This window comes from Dendroctonus ponderosae, unplaced genomic scaffold, assembly GCF_020466585.1.
Source record: "Dendroctonus ponderosae isolate FM_Combo_2020 unplaced genomic scaffold, Dpon_F_20191213v2 Dpon_F_20191213_6, whole genome shotgun sequence".
Taxonomy (NCBI): domain Eukaryota; kingdom Metazoa; phylum Arthropoda; class Insecta; order Coleoptera; family Curculionidae; genus Dendroctonus; species Dendroctonus ponderosae.
The window spans coordinates 10,812,329-10,829,157 of NW_026018814.1; the positions used below are offsets into that span (position 1 = coordinate 10,812,329).

At 33.1% G+C, this 16,829-nt stretch overlaps 4 protein-coding genes and 1 long non-coding RNA gene across 6 annotated transcripts in view; 4 read left to right on the forward strand and 1 right to left on the reverse strand.

The window, feature by feature from the left end:
- The window catches only part of LOC125504835, a 108,890-nt gene extending 103,839 nt beyond the window's left edge, over positions 1-5,051 (forward strand). Inside the window, exon 4 of the long non-coding RNA XR_007281731.1 lies at positions 4,976-5,051. This is a non-coding gene — a long non-coding RNA (uncharacterized LOC125504835). The remainder of the gene's footprint in view (positions 1-4,975) is intronic.
- LOC109545155 (serine protease 27) lies at positions 1,431-7,315 on the reverse strand. Of its 2 annotated transcripts, none has more exons than XM_019915675.2 (8): positions 7,074-7,314; positions 5,355-5,562; positions 4,959-5,181; positions 4,318-4,511; positions 3,855-3,991; positions 3,483-3,729; positions 2,930-3,073; positions 1,431-1,640 (listed from the first exon to the last, which is right to left on the reverse strand). In XM_019915675.2, the coding sequence occupies exons 2-8, from the start codon at positions 5,509-5,511 to the stop codon at positions 1,516-1,518; spliced, it is 1,227 nt and encodes a 408-aa protein (XP_019771234.1). In that variant the 5' UTR covers positions 5,512-5,562; positions 7,074-7,314; the 3' UTR covers positions 1,431-1,515. The 2 variants fall into 2 exon arrangements, with proteins under 2 accessions (XP_019771234.1, XP_019771233.2); XM_019915674.2 differs by lacking the exon at positions 1,431-1,640 and adding an exon at positions 1,986-2,332 and having other exon boundaries at positions 7,074-7,315.
- Positions 7,316-9,598: 2,283 nt separating this feature from the next.
- On the forward strand, positions 9,599-10,504 carry LOC125504833 (cuticle protein 16.5-like). Its single transcript, XM_048667391.1, has 2 exons — positions 9,599-9,704; positions 9,805-10,504. Exons 1-2 carry the CDS (start codon positions 9,651-9,653, stop codon positions 10,444-10,446), a joined length of 696 nt encoding a protein of 231 aa, XP_048523348.1. The 5' UTR covers positions 9,599-9,650; the 3' UTR covers positions 10,447-10,504.
- Positions 10,505-13,874: 3,370 nt separating this feature from the next.
- On the forward strand, positions 13,875-14,478 carry LOC109545107 (skin secretory protein xP2). Its single transcript, XM_048667276.1, has 2 exons — positions 13,875-13,922; positions 14,023-14,478. Exons 1-2 carry the CDS (start codon positions 13,875-13,877, stop codon positions 14,476-14,478), a joined length of 504 nt encoding a protein of 167 aa, XP_048523233.1.
- Positions 14,479-15,615: 1,137 nt separating this feature from the next.
- LOC109545133 (protein MTSS 1) overlaps positions 15,616-16,829 on the forward strand; it is a 103,869-nt gene continuing 102,655 nt past the window's right edge. The window contains exon 1 of the mRNA XM_048667384.1: positions 15,616-15,658. Within this exon, the coding sequence (XP_048523341.1) occupies positions 15,631-15,658 (28 nt within the window). The 5' untranslated portion in view covers positions 15,616-15,630. The remainder of the gene's footprint in view (positions 15,659-16,829) is intronic.

Genomic DNA, 16,829 nt, shown 5'->3' on the forward strand with positions numbered 1-16,829 from the left:
GACAAAATTAATACTCCAAATGCAGCAACAACGCTACACATGTAAGTAAAAATATTTAAGTATCTGAACGAAGAATTCTAGTCTCTTCCCAAGTTTGATTGTTCTGACTAATCACCTGTTAGGCCTAATTCATTTTAGAATGTTTTGAAGTATTGCAATTGTGATGTATTTTAATGTGTGATATGATGAGGCTGTTGAGGAACTGTGGTTGTTTTTTAAATTAATGAAATTTTTTTTATCTATCTGTGATTTTAGAGAAACTAATGATGGTGGAAAAATACACCGAAACGTATTTTGATTGATAAATAGAGACAATAAATGACTGAAACCCAGAAATGAATTTGATTTGGAATACATATATTATACAAATTATTTAAGAGGATTGAGAATATGGCATGTGAATTAAACATTATAAAAGTACTGATTAAATTATTTATAAGTGTTAGAAAAGATTTATAGTTAACAACATCGCGAGATAGAATTTGGGGTTCATCAAAAGTTAGAATTTATTAATTGTCTATCGCTTGAAACTTGAATTCAACTGGGCTTTTCACTTTTAATATTCGCAAACTGTCCCACTGATCGAATTGTGCATAAATTTGCTTTATGTTTATTATAAAATATTCGCAATTGTGGTGTATTAATTTCACGCGCTACTTTCATATATGATTGTGTGTGTAATGGCATTAGCATAATTAAATCATATGACATATTGAATAGTGCAAGCACCCAAATATGGATGTCTGACATCAAACTTTCTAATAGATGGATATTTTACGGACGATTGAAGACTGATTTGTTCAATTAATAAGCTTTTGATCCGTCAGCAGCAATTTATCGAATTGTTTAGATAGAGAATAAAGAAAACAAGCGGTTTGTTATGTGAATGATTTTTCAAACATAATATTTCTTAATAACAAATTTAAAAACAATTTACTCCAAACAAAAATAAGTTAGGTCTGTTATAGCAACAATTTACATTCGCAAAACTAGAAACAATAAAAGTTAATATGGTGAACGTTTCAATATATACGAATTTGGTTCGGAAAAATTGTTAGGAATTGATATTCTTGAGTCTTGGATGCTCATGGGAACGTTAATAATATTTGTTAGTTCTATATCATAAAATGTATACTTATTGAAGTTACTTGCGTAAATTAAGAAGTTATTATTACTTAAAGCTTTTAATTATTAATGAATAGAGATTCTTAGCCAACTATCACATTAGAAAATTCCTATTTGCACATTGAAAAAATATTTTTTATTAAGACAATATTTATCCATGTGTTTTGAGTCATACATAACGTGTATTCACTTACGTATTGAAAAATTACATACAGAATCTGATGGTACATTTTTTGGATCAAGGAGGAGTTATTGAATATTCCAGTTTTGTTACCACACTGGTTGGTGAAATTATTTTGCATAGGTTTGTTAAGTATAAATGTTTATTTTAGTTTAATCTCATAAATACAATTGCAAATAGTGTTTCTGGTAATTAAAATTAGATCACATTTACTTCCTATCAATTACAGTTTTAATCCATTCGACACTCATGGGAATTTTATGGTAAATTCCAGGTTGATGGGGCTCTCCGCATCCAAAGCCTGCACTTGTAATGCCTACCAACGTCCATCTACCTAAAAAAATACCAACATTTTCATTAGATACAAAATATATTATAATATTATATTTTAAATTTTGAATAGTTTTGAAAAACTATGAAAACTTTTCACATGTACGTAAAGCAAATCAACGAAGCTGTTCCTTTTAACGTATTTTAAAATTAATGGCAATTCAAGCAGCTCTCACTTTTGATTACTTGAATACTTCATACATATTGAATTTATAATAACACGGAATACTTAATAACTTTCTGAGGAACCAAACAATTGTTTGGATAATAATATGAAAGCGTAATTAAAAATGGCTTTAAGTAATAATAGGAACATCAAGTTTTGTTTATCCGTTTTCATCTAATGAAATTTAATTCAAGCCCTTTGTTGTTGTCGATGAAGATTGAGAAATGCTTTCTTATGCAATTTAATCTTCACAATATATTAGAAAAATGTAACTCTCCGGTGTTTCATGTGTTTATGGAAAGAACGTTTAGTTTTAAACTTACAAAGTTATTTAATTTGCTAATAACGCAGTATGTAGCTCCACTACCTTTAGTACATTCGTTCACTTTAAAAGTTTGCATTGTAGTGAAAAACCTTCTCCCTCTTTAAGACAAAATTCAACTGAAAATTGATTTCTCGAATTCTGCAATTGGAATTTTTCAGTTGTCCTGATCTATCCTGTCTGTATCTTCTTGTAGCTGCGCTTCTTTCTGCCATTATATAAAAGAGCTTGACACATTATATTTATTGATTTGGTCAATAACTAAAACTGGCGAAAATAGAAGTTGTTTTGAATTTTAGAGTGTTTTGGGAACCACTTTCATAATTTTTCCAATTATAGCAATTGGTCATGTTAAAAGCATTTAAAACTGGCGAAAAAATTCCTCGTTTTTTTAAAATATTGTCCTCGTTTGAATAAGTATTTAGTTGAAATTGGATAGAAGAAAAAATTCTACAGCGCATAAGTTTTCGCAAGAAATAAAGGTAGTTTTTTTTAAATTCCAGCAAAAAACTTCACAATTCTTAAACGTTTTATTGCAGACGTGTAGATATTCAATTGTTATTAAGAAAAACTAACTCCTTCTAATACCAGCAGTAAATCGTGTGTTAATTAGCAAACTTTGGTTTAGCAACAAGTCTTCAGACAGTCAGAAAAGTGTACAGTTTTTGGTGTTTTTGATGCTCAGAAAATGAAATACAATAATCTTTATAACATCATTGTTGTTTTTTTCTGTTTCCCTACCATCATTTAATTGCCATGTAAGCAAATATGAATAAGCATGCTTCAATGTGTAAAGAAATTTTACCATGTTCTAACAGTATTAACGGCCCTCCTGAATCGCCAAGGCAGGCATCTTGTTTTCCCAACTTATAACCTGCACACAACATTTCGGGATGCAATTCAATAACGATCTGCTTGATTTTGTGCCAAGCCATACACTCACTTATATCTGCAAAAAAGTGAATAAAACATTAAAACGAGTTATTCTGCATATGTTATACAGTGGCTGAAAGATGAGAATAATCCCTTTATGTGGATGAGTGCGTCATCAACTATATTAGAAAACATGTAAATACCGTAACCATAAACGTTGTAGCTTTATAAATATTGAAAATTTTTGAGTAAATATTATCTACAAACATGGTTTGAAGTTAATAAGCGCATTAGAATAACATTTATTTTTTACTTGTCAAATAAACTACCAAAAGTTTAATATATAATACACTGGAATCAAATTAGTTGAAATTCTGAATCAATATCAACATTAAATTCTCAATAATTACGGTTTCCACTACTAATTTTTAGTTTAAGGGACGACAAATGATAATAAAAATTGCAACAAATTACTATCCACCAACCTAATATAGGAACTGAAACACTTCTTAACACATTGGTGCCTGTTTGTTTGCTTTGAGGTTCAGTTTTCCCCCATCCAGCTACCACAGCTTCTCTCCCTGTTAATTCTATAGCTGAATCGGGAAGACATATAGGCGTTATGTGATAACTGAAACTCGCCTCAGTAACCAACTCGAGAAGAGCCAAATCGTAGCGATCTGGTTGAGTCGATTTGTAATGGAATTTTGGATGAATTAAGCGTCGTTTTACCTAAACAATATTCGTATAAAATATTATGGAAATATCTGTGCATATAATGATTCTAACATTAATTTTGTTTATTAAGCGTTATTTTAGATTGAGTTTTAATAACTTTTCAAGTTTTATTCGCTTACCCTATGTAATTCGGCTGGTGCAAGCTCTTCGACTTGTCCAGTGTCTTGAGTGTCAAGTTCTCCCAAATAAACCAATAAATCCGTTAGTTTTGCCGGCAAAATACAGTGAGCAGCAGTTGCAACAAATTTTCTGGAAACTAGGTTAAATTTGATATGCCAATGTTCATTTATCTGTTTATCACCGTTTAAATTAGAAATTGTGTTCAATCATCTTCTAATGTTGTTTTATTTGTTGCACCAGAATTCGATTTTTTTGTTAAATGTACCCAGTTGTAATTCCAACATTTTTTTCTGGATCGAATTTCACATAAATTAAGAATTAGCTGTGTAAAATGTTGCCTCATAGTTGAATAATTGAATTAGTTATTGTTACTTTGCCAAAATTTAGAGATTTGTGGCGAACATTTCTCTTTAAAGAAAATATTTCTGGACCTGACTGAAGGACTAGCGACTTAAAACATACCTAGAACTCCTCCACATTGATATGAAAGGATTTTGATGTACGCTTGCCATGGGAACTGACCAAATTCGGCCGGCTTGCCCCCAATTATCCTTTTTTGCAATATTCTATCATTGGAAATTCCACATTCCTCATCAAAGTCATTCCAAATATCATTACGGCGCTGAATGGACTGGGAAATAATATTTTCTCGTGTCCTAGAATTTCAAATGTCGTCAAGAACACTCTTTTTTATATCAGAGAAATAAATGAACTTAGTACAAATTAACCAGTTGCATATAAGCTTATTCATTTTTAGCACATTATTTGCCTATACGTTTAAAAAAAAGTTCATGTTTTCCAACATCATAGTTCATGAAAGATTGAAAAATAATTCCTTTGTTTCACGAAAGAAGAAAACATTCCATTAATGACTGACAAGCGAAATTGTTAGATAACACCGTACATAAATAAAACAAAGCGAAGTTTCAGTTATAACAATAACATAAGTAAAACCCCATTGAGTTTAATAACCCACCGGTAAATATTTCCGTGTTTAATTTTATCGAAAAGGAAAACACATCAATATCGAAGGGGTTTACTTTGTTCAAACGAATAATCATTGCGTATTTTGTCGGTTAAATGAACTGTTTCGTGCTGCTTACTCTAAATCTTCTTCCAGACTGTTTTTCAATGCAACAGGACGATCGAAGATATCCTGGTTTTTGTTCTGAGTAACGCAACAAGCAAAAATCCATGGATTGGCGCCACATCCCGATTGGCTGGATCCACCAGCCCACCAGCACGCTACTGAAAATGTGCAGGCATGGGAAGCTCCTTTGAGTTGACAATTTGATGGGTATCCAAAAAGAGCCACAAAAACACCACCTAAAAATAGTCTATGAATCCCGCTTCCTCATTAGAAGTTATTTTCATTTATTATGTTTTCATGAGGCAATTACGGAGTCGCCGCTGGCTTGTAGCAGCTCTAAATCTTAAGAAATCAGCATTGACATTTTGGATAGGCTGAAAGTTTCAGCAATAAAGTTTAGTATGCAGACCTGTTATGCCCCTCCAATATCCATTATCGTTTTCGCCAGTGGAAATGTGTTTTCTCTTCCAGAATTGCTCCATGTTTTCCAACTTCCAAAATTCCCATATTCCCAGTGCCGATTGCTGAATAGTTATTACAACGAATATTATAATATTTATTCGCATTTTCCATAAGGCATTTTTGAGACGATGTGGCGATCATTTGGGTTTTAGTGTCTACAAAAATGTTCCTTGATGTATAAAACTGATCGTATTTAAATGGGTTTTACGAAAACATATATCGAGGCTGCTCATTTTAAAAGAGAGCAGCTGTTAAAACGAAAATAGATTTTGTTTTGAGAATTAGCAGACGTCGAGAAGAAAACAAATAATTCAGAAAGGTGTTAAACGAATTGATTAAAATGAGCTTCTCGGAACGCTTTGCAAATCTAGGTGGGTTGACTGATCACGTGCAAGAGAATCTCCTGATACCAAGACCGACTGCTACAGGCTAAAACGTGTATCTTTAAAAATAACTATTTGACCAAATTAGTTTTTACTTTAAGCCAGTTGTTGTTTTTTGTGGAAGTTTACGCCGAAAAGCTTATTCAGAACTTTCTAAAATATAATTTCGAATCTTCGTAACAAATACGTACTGCTCTAATTCACAAAATACGAAAGGAGAATGATCTCATACTTCTGAAAGTGTAGTGTTTTATTTACTAATTATTCAGTCTGTAATTACAATGAACTAAAATAAAATTACATTTCTTCAGTATTGGCTATATTATTAGGCTCTTTTGTAGAGAATTACTTAAAGGCAACAGTAGTACATTTTTGCAATCTTCCTTTTGAATATTTTATTTTAATAACTAAATGAAGTGATTCGATGTTTTTTTCAATTTAATATTTACCTTAACAGGAACTTACAATTTAATGCCTGAGGTGATTTACTATATTCTAATTAGGTACTGAAGTAGAACTGTTTTTTTATTTTCTAAGGAGATCTATAAATGCACACTTAAGATTGCCGAGTGGCTGACTAAAACTTTATTTATTTTATTTTCGCGCAACGCGTAAGCTACCACAAGATTTATTCATAATAAGAGAATAATTCATAATGTCAAATGTTTAATCACCTGAAATATTTTTAGTTATGTCTATTGAATTTAGGTATGAAAAAATTTCATGTGAATATGAATACAAAAAACTTGAAATAACCGGTTTTTCTGGGGGTAGTGAAAAAAATTGTAAATGTTTTCTTTTTCTTTCAATTTTATTTAGACTTGTTGATAATAATTTATTTGGTAATATCAGTATCTTTCTCACTTATGTCAATGAAAGTACCTATAATAAAATAGAAAAATAATATATATCTACTAATGCTCTGATGCCAAAAAACGACGCCTTTCAAAAAAATACCATTGTTTTTCCTGAGCTAAGATAAATTATAACTATTGCAATTGAACATTTGAATAAAATAAACTGGAACACTCCTTGAACAACTTCGATGCATTTTGCCTTTACAGCAATACTGCGTACTTGTTTTCACTAATTTGAATTTGGGTTAGTAGATTTGCTAACCCGATTCAATTGCATTTAATTGTTTTATCATGTAAATTAGCATCTAAATTATATTTAGAATTTGAAAACCCCAGCTTATATAAAAACGATATATTATTATATTTAATAACACCATAAGGAAAATATTGAAAAATACTGGATACTAAAAGAATTTTCAAATTTACCTTGCTGAAATCACGTTGGATACATATTTGGCTGAAACTCCACCTTAAACGCACATTTTACTCATACGACAAAACCCTAGAAGTCCAGAAATGTTTTGACACTTGAAAACTTGAAGCAAAACTTACTGTTCGTTACCGTCTACTTATAACAGTACACATCGAAAAGATGGCCTGAAGTAACGGCTTGTTCTTAAAGATCGTTGTTCTACTTAAACGAAGACGACGACGTTCTGGGAAGTGCGTCTACAAGAATTCTTATATTAAATTAGTGATGAATTCAGTTGAATAAAAATAAACAACAAGAGGAAAAGTAGGTTTTATTACTTTTCTACTGGTGCTCACATAAATGGTCCGCTTAATCAGATACTTTTCGAGGCGTTTTATGACTTCAGTCACCTACATTCAATTCAATTTGCGCGGGCAATAATTCTTTTGTATACAAAAATTGTATCAAAAACATATGTAAGAGCTAAATCCTACGTTAACACGTTAGTCCGTGTATAACAACTACAATTTGGTTTATTAGCTATATCTACTGTTAAACATCCAATTTAGACTTTAATATATTAAACATATCTAAATCAAATCCAAATAAAATGCTTGCAATTGAAACTAAGCATGCAAATTTTAGTGGTAAAATCATTTCAGTAGAAGACATTTTAATAGCTCATCTATTCGTATGATGAGGTGTTTATGTACACTTGACCTAGTATGGCTCTCATGTTCAATAAACTTATTATTTTATTATTTTTTGAATCATAAACAACGGAAATGTATGTAGAAACATTCGCTTTGTGTTGCTGCACCGTTGATTAATAAGACAATGTTACTTGCTGCCCTTACAAGAGGCAACTAAGAAAAATCAGCTCCAGGTTAAAACTTTCTCAAGATTTCGATCGGATTATTGCTGTATATCTGGTTTACACAGACATCTTAGACGTGTTGAAATTTTCACCAATCTCCATGCTTCTAACTCTAGTAAGATGAATAAGTTGGTTTTGCTTTGAAGAGTCGATGAAAACTGCTACTGGCTTTTATTAAAATTATATTGAAATGGAGAAATTAGCCCTTGCATTGCACCTGTTGAAATCTAGTCTTAAACCAAACAAAAGTTTGGTACACAAAACATGCAAAACAATAGTTTGGTAAACGTTCGAGCTGCATTTTCAGAGATTTGAGTTGAGTTGCTTCTTTATGGCTTTGCATGTATGCAATCGCCAGTTCAGAGTTTCTACTAATACTAATCATAAAACAAACATAATTAACTGCAAATGATACATTTATAATAACTTGTCAGGTCAAAAACATGGAACTTATTTGTAACCGAAATTTAAGTTGCTTTTTCGACTCTGTTGATAACATTTAAATTCATATTTACAGTTAGATCAATTTCATAGTTTTTACATACAAATTGAATATTTCAACAGCCTGGATTAATGAAATTAACTCTAATCCTTTAAGTGGATTTATGAGTAAAGCATTTAATTGATTTACCTAAGTGTTCTGTATAATTGTCCTAAATAAATAAATTATACTTTTTAAAATATTAAATTTATAAACAATTTAAACTTTCATAGATTTCCAACTTATTTATAATTTAAATACTCGGATAAAACCATAATAAAATAGTGTAAAAGTTTGTTTTTCAGCGAAAAAATCGATTGCGCAACATTCTTATCGTATCTCCTATCGTCTTGTATTAATAAAATTTTCAAAGCATAAATGTCGCCTGGAGTACGGTTGTCGAGTAAATAAAGATTCTGAAAATTAAAAATATTTTTAATGCAAGTTGCACCTGCTTCTCTCAAGATTGAATTACTTAGTCAATCTAGCTGTGTGATTGTTATTACACAATGAGTACCAACGTAAAATATATTAGTCAAATAAATATGTAAATAACGGTAACAAATCAAGATACTGAGACAAAAATCAAAGAGCTTTCGCAAATCTCGTGCATTAAAACTGTTCCGTATTATATATTATGGTTATGACGTGGAATTGTTAATCGCAATTTACGATAGCCAAGGATTATCTTCTTTCAATTGTTTTCAACATTGAAAATTCCATCCTCTGTTAGAATTGTAAGCATAATCATTTTAGGCTCATATTGAAAGCACATCTCCATTCTGCTGAACAAAAATATAAGTTACTCCAATCCACACCTTCATACAAAAAGAATTTTACGGCTTTGTTAAAGTTTTACAATTTTTATCATTTTTATTTTACATTATCTCCCTTCCATATTTTCATGGAATTATAATAACTTTAACGTCCGAACATAAAAAATTATATTAAATCAAACAATTTTTAAAACATTTTGCATCAATGAATTGTTGAAATATCAGTATTAACTAGTTGCAAACTACTGATGCAAGGCAATAGCTTCGTTCAAACAAAATATTATTTACTTTATACCAAAACATTTAATACTTCCGTATAATCCTTGCTGGAGAATCACGTTTGGGTTACCTGCACCCTGCTAATTCCGCTCGAGTATAAAAGCGATCGCTTGAATTTAAAGAATCACAGTTCAAACACTGATCGCAAATCATTAAAAACAAAAAAAAACCAAAAAAAATGGCATTCAAATTCGCTGTTGCTGCCCTCGCTCTGGTTGCTGTTGTGAGCCTAGTAAGTACTGTTTTCAATAACTTTTTGTTGGTATTGTGTAATTTCTTCCAATAGTTTTTAAATTATTCAACGGAAATTCAGTAAGTTTTTGTTTCAACAGAGCACTGCTGCTCCAAACTGCGGATGCGGCGGACGTCAGGCTTACTCCCTTCCATCTTTGACCCTTGGTGGAGGATGCAATCTTCCATTCAAGGCGCCTTCTTCCTACCAGTGCCATGAACCAGCTCCCTCTGTCAGCCACAAACCCGACGTCCATCTCCCCATCCCAGTCCCAGCCAGGATCCCATTGGGCAACTACTGCTCATGCCAAAAATACAGCGCCAGGCCCACATTGGTGCCATGCGCTCGTGGATCCGCTTCCTCCCAAGCTGCCGCTCCAGGCACAACTGTAACCATCACTGAAGCTGATGCTGCTCCAGCTCCAGCCTCCAACGTAGTCTACTCTGTTGCCGCTCCAGCTGCTTGCTCATCTTCCGTCTCTTACGTACAAGCTCAAGCACCTTCCGTCTCTTATGTGCAAGCTGCAGCACCTTCCGTCTCTTACGTGCAAGCCCCAGCATCTCCCGTCTCATACGTGCAAGCTCCAGCTGCTTCATCTTCCGTCTCTTACGTGCAAGCTCCAGCTGCTGCCGCTGCTCCAGCTTCCTCTGTCAACACTCTGGCCAATTTGCGCAGTCTTTTGTCCAGCATCCCACAGGCCTCTGCTCCAGCAGCCGCCCCAGCATCTTGCTATTGCGCCTAAGACGGGACGATAAAGTTCTACCCGATTAAATTGAAATAAATTGGTTTTTTCATCTTACTACTGTGTTATTACTTCTATTTTAATTTAAGACCCTTTGCGGAAAATTAGTTATACGACTAGAAAAATGCCGCCCAATATGCCTCAAAGTATGAAGGGTGTTGAGCAGAAGAATCGCCCATAAATGAAATCATTTCATGACAATCAATTGGAAATTGCAATTAATCAAAAATTTACCATTGCCCCTATTTACCACCAAGTAGTTTAAACAGGCGTAATTTGATAAACTTCTAAAATGGTTGAAGAGATGAAGGCGTGAACCCAAATAGATGCATTTAGCGACAGCAGAAGCATGTTTAAAGACAGCAAAAAGCGGCTGAATTCCAGCCTGTAGGTAAATTGAACCTGTTTCTGTTAGTTGGTTGAAAGGTAATTGCAAATTAGCTATCTCTCCCACGGACCAAAAAAATTGTTCCTCATGTACATTATACCAATAATATTTTGCTGATCTAACATCAATAGAAAAGCTCAAGTTCAAACAAGTTCAAGTTCAACATTGTTTAATTGTTTTGGTTTTAACCATAAACCCACAGGTTCAGGTGTGTGAACTATTTAATAATAAACATCAGGAGAAAGCGATTACACGACTACTGATTAATAAAACCCAAGGGAAGTTGAGAGTTGCTTGACAAATGACGATTAAGCTTAATGGTTTTAAAAGCATATTAAAACTGAAGTGCTCTAATAATATTTAACAGAATCCATTTATCCATTTATAGTAGGTATCTTCCGTGCAACGAAGTTGAAGATTTCAAAAATGGTCCAGGAATTAAAATTTTGGTATTTAAAAATAATCGAATCGTCCATCTTTATATTTTTATGCTTCAGGAAAGGTTTATTTTATTTAAAATATTTATTCATATTCGTCAATTCATTTTCGCAATTTAGAGCACCCTCAAAAATAAACTATGTTTATATAGCAAACTACAGGGTGTTTTGTCAATGTAGCGCTTTTTTTTTGTTATCAACAGCACATCCTAATTTTCTTTACATTCGACCAGTTAACATGTTTCTAAAGGTTTGCAAGAAAGATACTAGCAAACTGAGTTCAAAAAAATGTTCGCTTAACAGCACTATAATTTTTCTTTTGGGTTACGTTCAAGTTAAATGAAGTATTTGAACTGAGATTGTGAAATTATGCGAAATTGAAAATATTTAACAGATTTTTTTGATGTTTCTACTGTTTCAAACTTGTATCTGCTGTTATTTGTAAACTGCAAAGAATAAACCGCAGCTTCAAATAACCTTCACCACCTGAATGAATTCTATTAAAAAAAAACAAAAACACACAGGACGATATTTAAAGAAAAGAATATACGAACGTAAATATACCTTAAGAAAGGTTAACGAAAATGGAACCGCATTAGCACAACATACGCAACAAATGTTAGATAGTTCTGATTTTGAGAACACAAAAATATTAATCAATGAAAAGAATTATAATAAGAGAAGAATCCATGAAATGATACAACATAAAAAACATCAGAATGCAATGAATTTTAGATAGACACAGACAATCTTAGCTCTATATATCATACACTAATTAAACAAACACCTATTACTAATTACTAATTAAACCAAATACATAAAATACAAACACCTGGCATAATATATTGAAGAAATGCAGACCAAGTGATATCCTCAGAATGCAAAGAAAAATGCCAAATAATACAAACAGTTTTTTTATTCTTTCGCTCGATATTGGACGAAGTAAAGATTTTTCAATGGCTTGCCAAATGTGAAGGTAGAAACAGCCATACATGTAAATAAAATTTAAATCTCTAAACAATAAATTGTCTTTTCCCGAACACGGTTGTCCTGACTCATCATCTGTAATCTCAAGAGATTCAAACGATTTTAATATACTTTTTGATATGTTTGTAATTTGTATTTTAGTATGTATATTTTAACAGAGCTCTTGCTTTAAACGAATGACGACTGTGAATGTATATTTTAGACAAACTGATGATGGTGGAGAAAAACACCGAAACGTATTTGTAAAATTTTAAATGATAAACAATAAAATTAACTGGAACCCAGGAATTTCTTTTGAATTAAGTTAAAATACAGTCAGGAAAATATACACAATGAATTAAAAAAACAACCCTTTTCTCGTGTGTACTGAGCACAAAATTCCTTTGGTATAAATAAAAAGTATTTTCGAGACAGCCCACAAAATTTTTTTGTTTGTTCACTGTAAATGTGAAGTAGATTGAAATTTAGATTATATGAAATCGGAAAATTTACACTTCAAGGGATATTATCCGAAATAGTAAATTGAGTTAACAAAGGAATTGTAATGTAAATACTTATTACCCAACTCTCATTACATGAGTTTTACCGCAAAACTGCTCAATTTATTGCGGAAAGTGTTCAACTTTAATTCACATTACCTTTCGTTTTAACAAAAATGTTTGGAATATCCCGCATATTGATGTTGAAGGAAAGTTTTTTGTGAGAGCAACTTCTCTTCAAACCATTGCTCGATGCAAAAGTTCGAGACATCAATAAAAATCTGCATGAAAAGTTTCAATGGGTTTCCATTCCTCTGGTTCTGGTGCGTGTTTATATCGAAATTGATTTTAATTGTCGCTTATGAGTAATATCTTTGGTATGACTTCAGCATACATTTTCAGTATGAGATTAGACCTCTTAAGAGTTTTTACTAGTTAGGTTAGCTTTATGAATATCCAATATAAGGTACATAGAAAGTGGGCCTAAGGTTACCGAAGTGTGGCAATAGTTTATTCATAATCTGCAGCTATACTAAGGCTGTGCGCAATTAATATTGAAAAACTTAAGATTACTTAAAGCAAAGTTGAAACTGTATCTTCAATACTTAATATCTTTAAACAAAATCGACCCAGTTGAATTGAAACATTTTCGCCGTCCTCTTCAAGTAAGCTACAGTACCCGTCAGGAAATGCGAATTTTGAATGATCCATAAGGCATTTTAAAGATTATTCTGGAGAGCAATGGCACTCTTCATTTTTGAATAATTCTTCAAAAAATTATAAATACGTTTTGTCCAAGACAGGCGCTTCGGCGGAATCTACGGATTTATTATTGTCGATAAAATATTGCACCGTTTGCTTGAAACTTTCTTAAATCGGAAATGAAACTATCACTTAATACCAAAATACTGATTCTTCCTGAAAGCAATTGTTGCTTACTGCAGCTCGGTGCGAACAACTTCCGGAAGCGAACAGTCTTGGAAAATAGCACGTACAATTCGTAAATTTGTGACGTGTTACCCCATTCTGTGTGTATGTAATGCTTCTAATCGCAGAGATGGGCCAGTATAAAAGCGAACGCTCAGAATCCTCAAGACACAGTTCTGATACTGACAAAAGTTGAAAAACACTGAAAAAATGGCTTTCATTTTCGCTGTTGCCCTTGTTATGGTTGTCGCCCACCAGGTAAGAGTTGCTAGTTTGTCAGCTAATTTTTAAGATGAAAATTATGATTTTGTTGAACTACCACACCTGGAAATGTTTGCTAATTTTGTCGTATCTTCAGGCTCATGCTGCGTGCATTTTGCCATCACCTGGATCCTTAACCGCCCCACCGGCGCCAGTTCCATCCACCCTGGCTCTGCCATGTGACGCTTGCGGTCCACTCAAGACCCAAATCACCCAGCACCCTGACATCAACTTCGACCTCCCTCTTCCAGAAGAAATCCCATTGGGCAGATTCTGCGCTTGCCAGAAATACGGCATCACCCCATCCTTGAGACCATGCCCACCTCGCCCACGTATCCCCGTTCCAGTAGCACCGGCACCACGTCCAGCTATTGTCAGCATCCCTGCTTATGCCGCTCCAGCTCCAGCTCCAGCTCCAGCTCAAGTTGTTTACAGCGTTCCAGCTCAATCTGCTGTGATTTACGGTAGCCCAGCTGCATGCGGTGCCCCAGCTGTCTCTGTTAACCCAGCGTCAGTCAGCGCTTTCCTGAGAGGAGGCTGCTCTTGCGCTTAAGTTCAATAGCTGAACATCTTTGCAAATAAATGATTTCCAGGCCCATTTTTGTTGTATTATTCCAGTATCTACACTGTTGACAAACCCAAAATTGATGATTGATTTTTTTGTTCACCACAACAATGTCCAACGTAAATGTAAGCACAGAATTCCCCGGACATAAGTATAGGCAAATTGCACGTAAAAATAATAAAACAATTTGCATCAACTGAGGTACTGCAGATGCTTCCTGTGGATATGTTGTTTTCGAGTCATTGAATTCTGTTGCATCAGCTATATGGCGGATATATTGCCGAATTTAATATTTGAAACACTTTAAAATATTAGACTATTTGTTTGGAATATTGCTAAAGTTCGAATCATTAAAATTTTTGCTAGAGTTAGATATAACTTAGAAATTTCCAGGTATTCAGTGGAAATAACAGCTTTTAAGATCCTTTCGAAATCTCACGTTTTTGGTTAGAACTTACCTATAGTTTGATCCTTCGCGCTGAATTATATTGAAATTTCAATAAAGCAAGAACGGACTTAGATGCCAGTGCTATAATTATTTATTATCGCAATGTTCGAAGACAAATGAAACGGATGCTTGGGGAAATCCCGTATAATCAAAAATAATAATATCTTAAACTCAGAACCTCGTATTTTCGTCACAAAATGCCAAGACTGCAAAAAACTGCTTCTTGTGTGCCAGACAGGGGGCAACTTGCGAAATTCATATAGTAGTCCATCATTTTTACTTACTATAGAAAGTTAAAAATTAGTTCAGAATAAAATTTTTAACTTTTGATAAAGTTGCTCAATACCCTTTTACCTTAATTTTGGGAGTTTTAATAAGAAAAGGTTTTATAAGTTGAGCAGTTCGAAAGGAAAAAAAACGGTGTAAATTAATCGATTGCAGCAAGCCAAGAAAAGTGCTTGACAAATATGAAATAAAACCATCAAGTTACTCTTTGAATTTATCAGCTTGCCCTCAGCCTGGCCCACAGAAAAGAAGAAGAATATATTTTCTGTAACAACAACAAACGCCGTAGTATTTCAGGGCTCTTATTTGTCTTATTTATATCCCAGGCTTCTTATTTGCAAATGCTTTGCCGCAGATATTTTTTTCTAAATATTTTTGTGTTTCAGGATTGATCGAAATCACCTGGTATGTACAATGTTGATGAGGTGGTGAATTGTAAGTATTCGTTTAACTTTTTTATTTAGAATGTTTATTTTATTAATATCTCTTAACCGCTCGGTCTGATTTACCAAAAGAAAATTATGTGGCGAAAAATAATTTGATGCTTTTCTGTGGTATGGACATAACATGGTAACTAGAAATGTATATATCTSTGACATTTTCTTGAAAAGTGGAAAAGTACTCTTTCCGAACTAATTACATACTTCTATTCGTGGAAAAATTRGGAATGAAAAGTATACGCGACTTTTTTAAACARGGTTGCAAATCTATATTTAGTCTTCAGTGTTTAAATCCTGCTTACTTAAGAGGCATGGAAAATTGCTTTAGGTCTTCTAATGATCGCGAAACAAAATACACATTATGATCTAGCACACTTAGTTAGATATTTGACTTGCTATTGATATCGACTTAAGCAGAAGTTAAGAACGAACCCAGTTGTAAACTTACTCAGTGTGAAAATTTATCAGCAATGTTCAGACATGAGGTCGGTTTCCTTGATTGAGAGAAAACAAGAGTTTTTTATGGTTTCTTATTGAATACTCACAATTCTGTTGAAACCAAGACGGACATTTACCTCCATCAATGTTTTATCGTTATTGGCTGACAAAGGTTGTACATTGACATTCAAACATTCCAGCTATTTTTGCAAAATAATTACATTTCAGTTATTTTTTGCAATTTTGACACCTTGTAGATCGAAAACTACGTGTTTTAGGAATGTAATAGGTGTATCAAGACAATTTATTGAAATGTTCTCTAAACTGTATCTATAAAGCCACTTTCTAATAAAAATATGTTAATATGTAATTTGTTCGAAGATTGACGCAAGATATATACATTCGATATGTACCAGTTCCCAAATATCCGCACGACTGCGCCATTTACTAGTAATCTTTGACTTCCAGCATCTTTATTTATGTGCACCAACGCGTCTAAACTAAATGATTTAGCAAGCAGGCAGAAAATATGTTAAAGCCATGCGTTTTCGAGGCTTCAAAGACAGATAACTCATATTTCAAAAACGGTCTAGCTTTGATATTTCATATTTTATTTACGAGTTTAGTAGATTTATTCCCTGAATTAGTCGAATGCGCTTGGGTTCAAACATACAGGACAATAAAACTCAGCAATTACCACAGCTTTTTAACAAAAATAGCATCTACTT

Coding starts and splice junctions, on each gene's coding strand:
- LOC109545155 (XM_019915674.2), bottom strand. CDS start 5,511: ATGCGAATAAATATTATAATATTCGTTGTAATAACTATTCAGCAATCG. Junction 3,992..4,317: donor TCAATGTGGAGGAGTTCTAG/GTATGTTTTAAG, acceptor AATTTAACCTAG/TTTCCAGAAAATTTGTTGCA. Junction 3,730..3,854: donor CACCAGCCGAATTACATAGG/GTAAGCGAATAA, acceptor AATATTGTTTAG/GTAAAACGACGCTTAATTCA.
- LOC125504833 (XM_048667391.1), top strand. CDS start 9,651: ATGGCATTCAAATTCGCTGTTGCTGCCCTCGCTCTGGTTGCTGTTGTG. Junction 9,705..9,804: donor TGGTTGCTGTTGTGAGCCTA/GTAAGTACTGTT, acceptor TTGTTTCAACAG/AGCACTGCTGCTCCAAACTG.
- LOC109545107 (XM_048667276.1), top strand. CDS start 13,875: ATGGCTTTCATTTTCGCTGTTGCCCTTGTTATGGTTGTCGCCCACCAG. Junction 13,923..14,022: donor TTATGGTTGTCGCCCACCAG/GTAAGAGTTGCT, acceptor TCGTATCTTCAG/GCTCATGCTGCGTGCATTTT.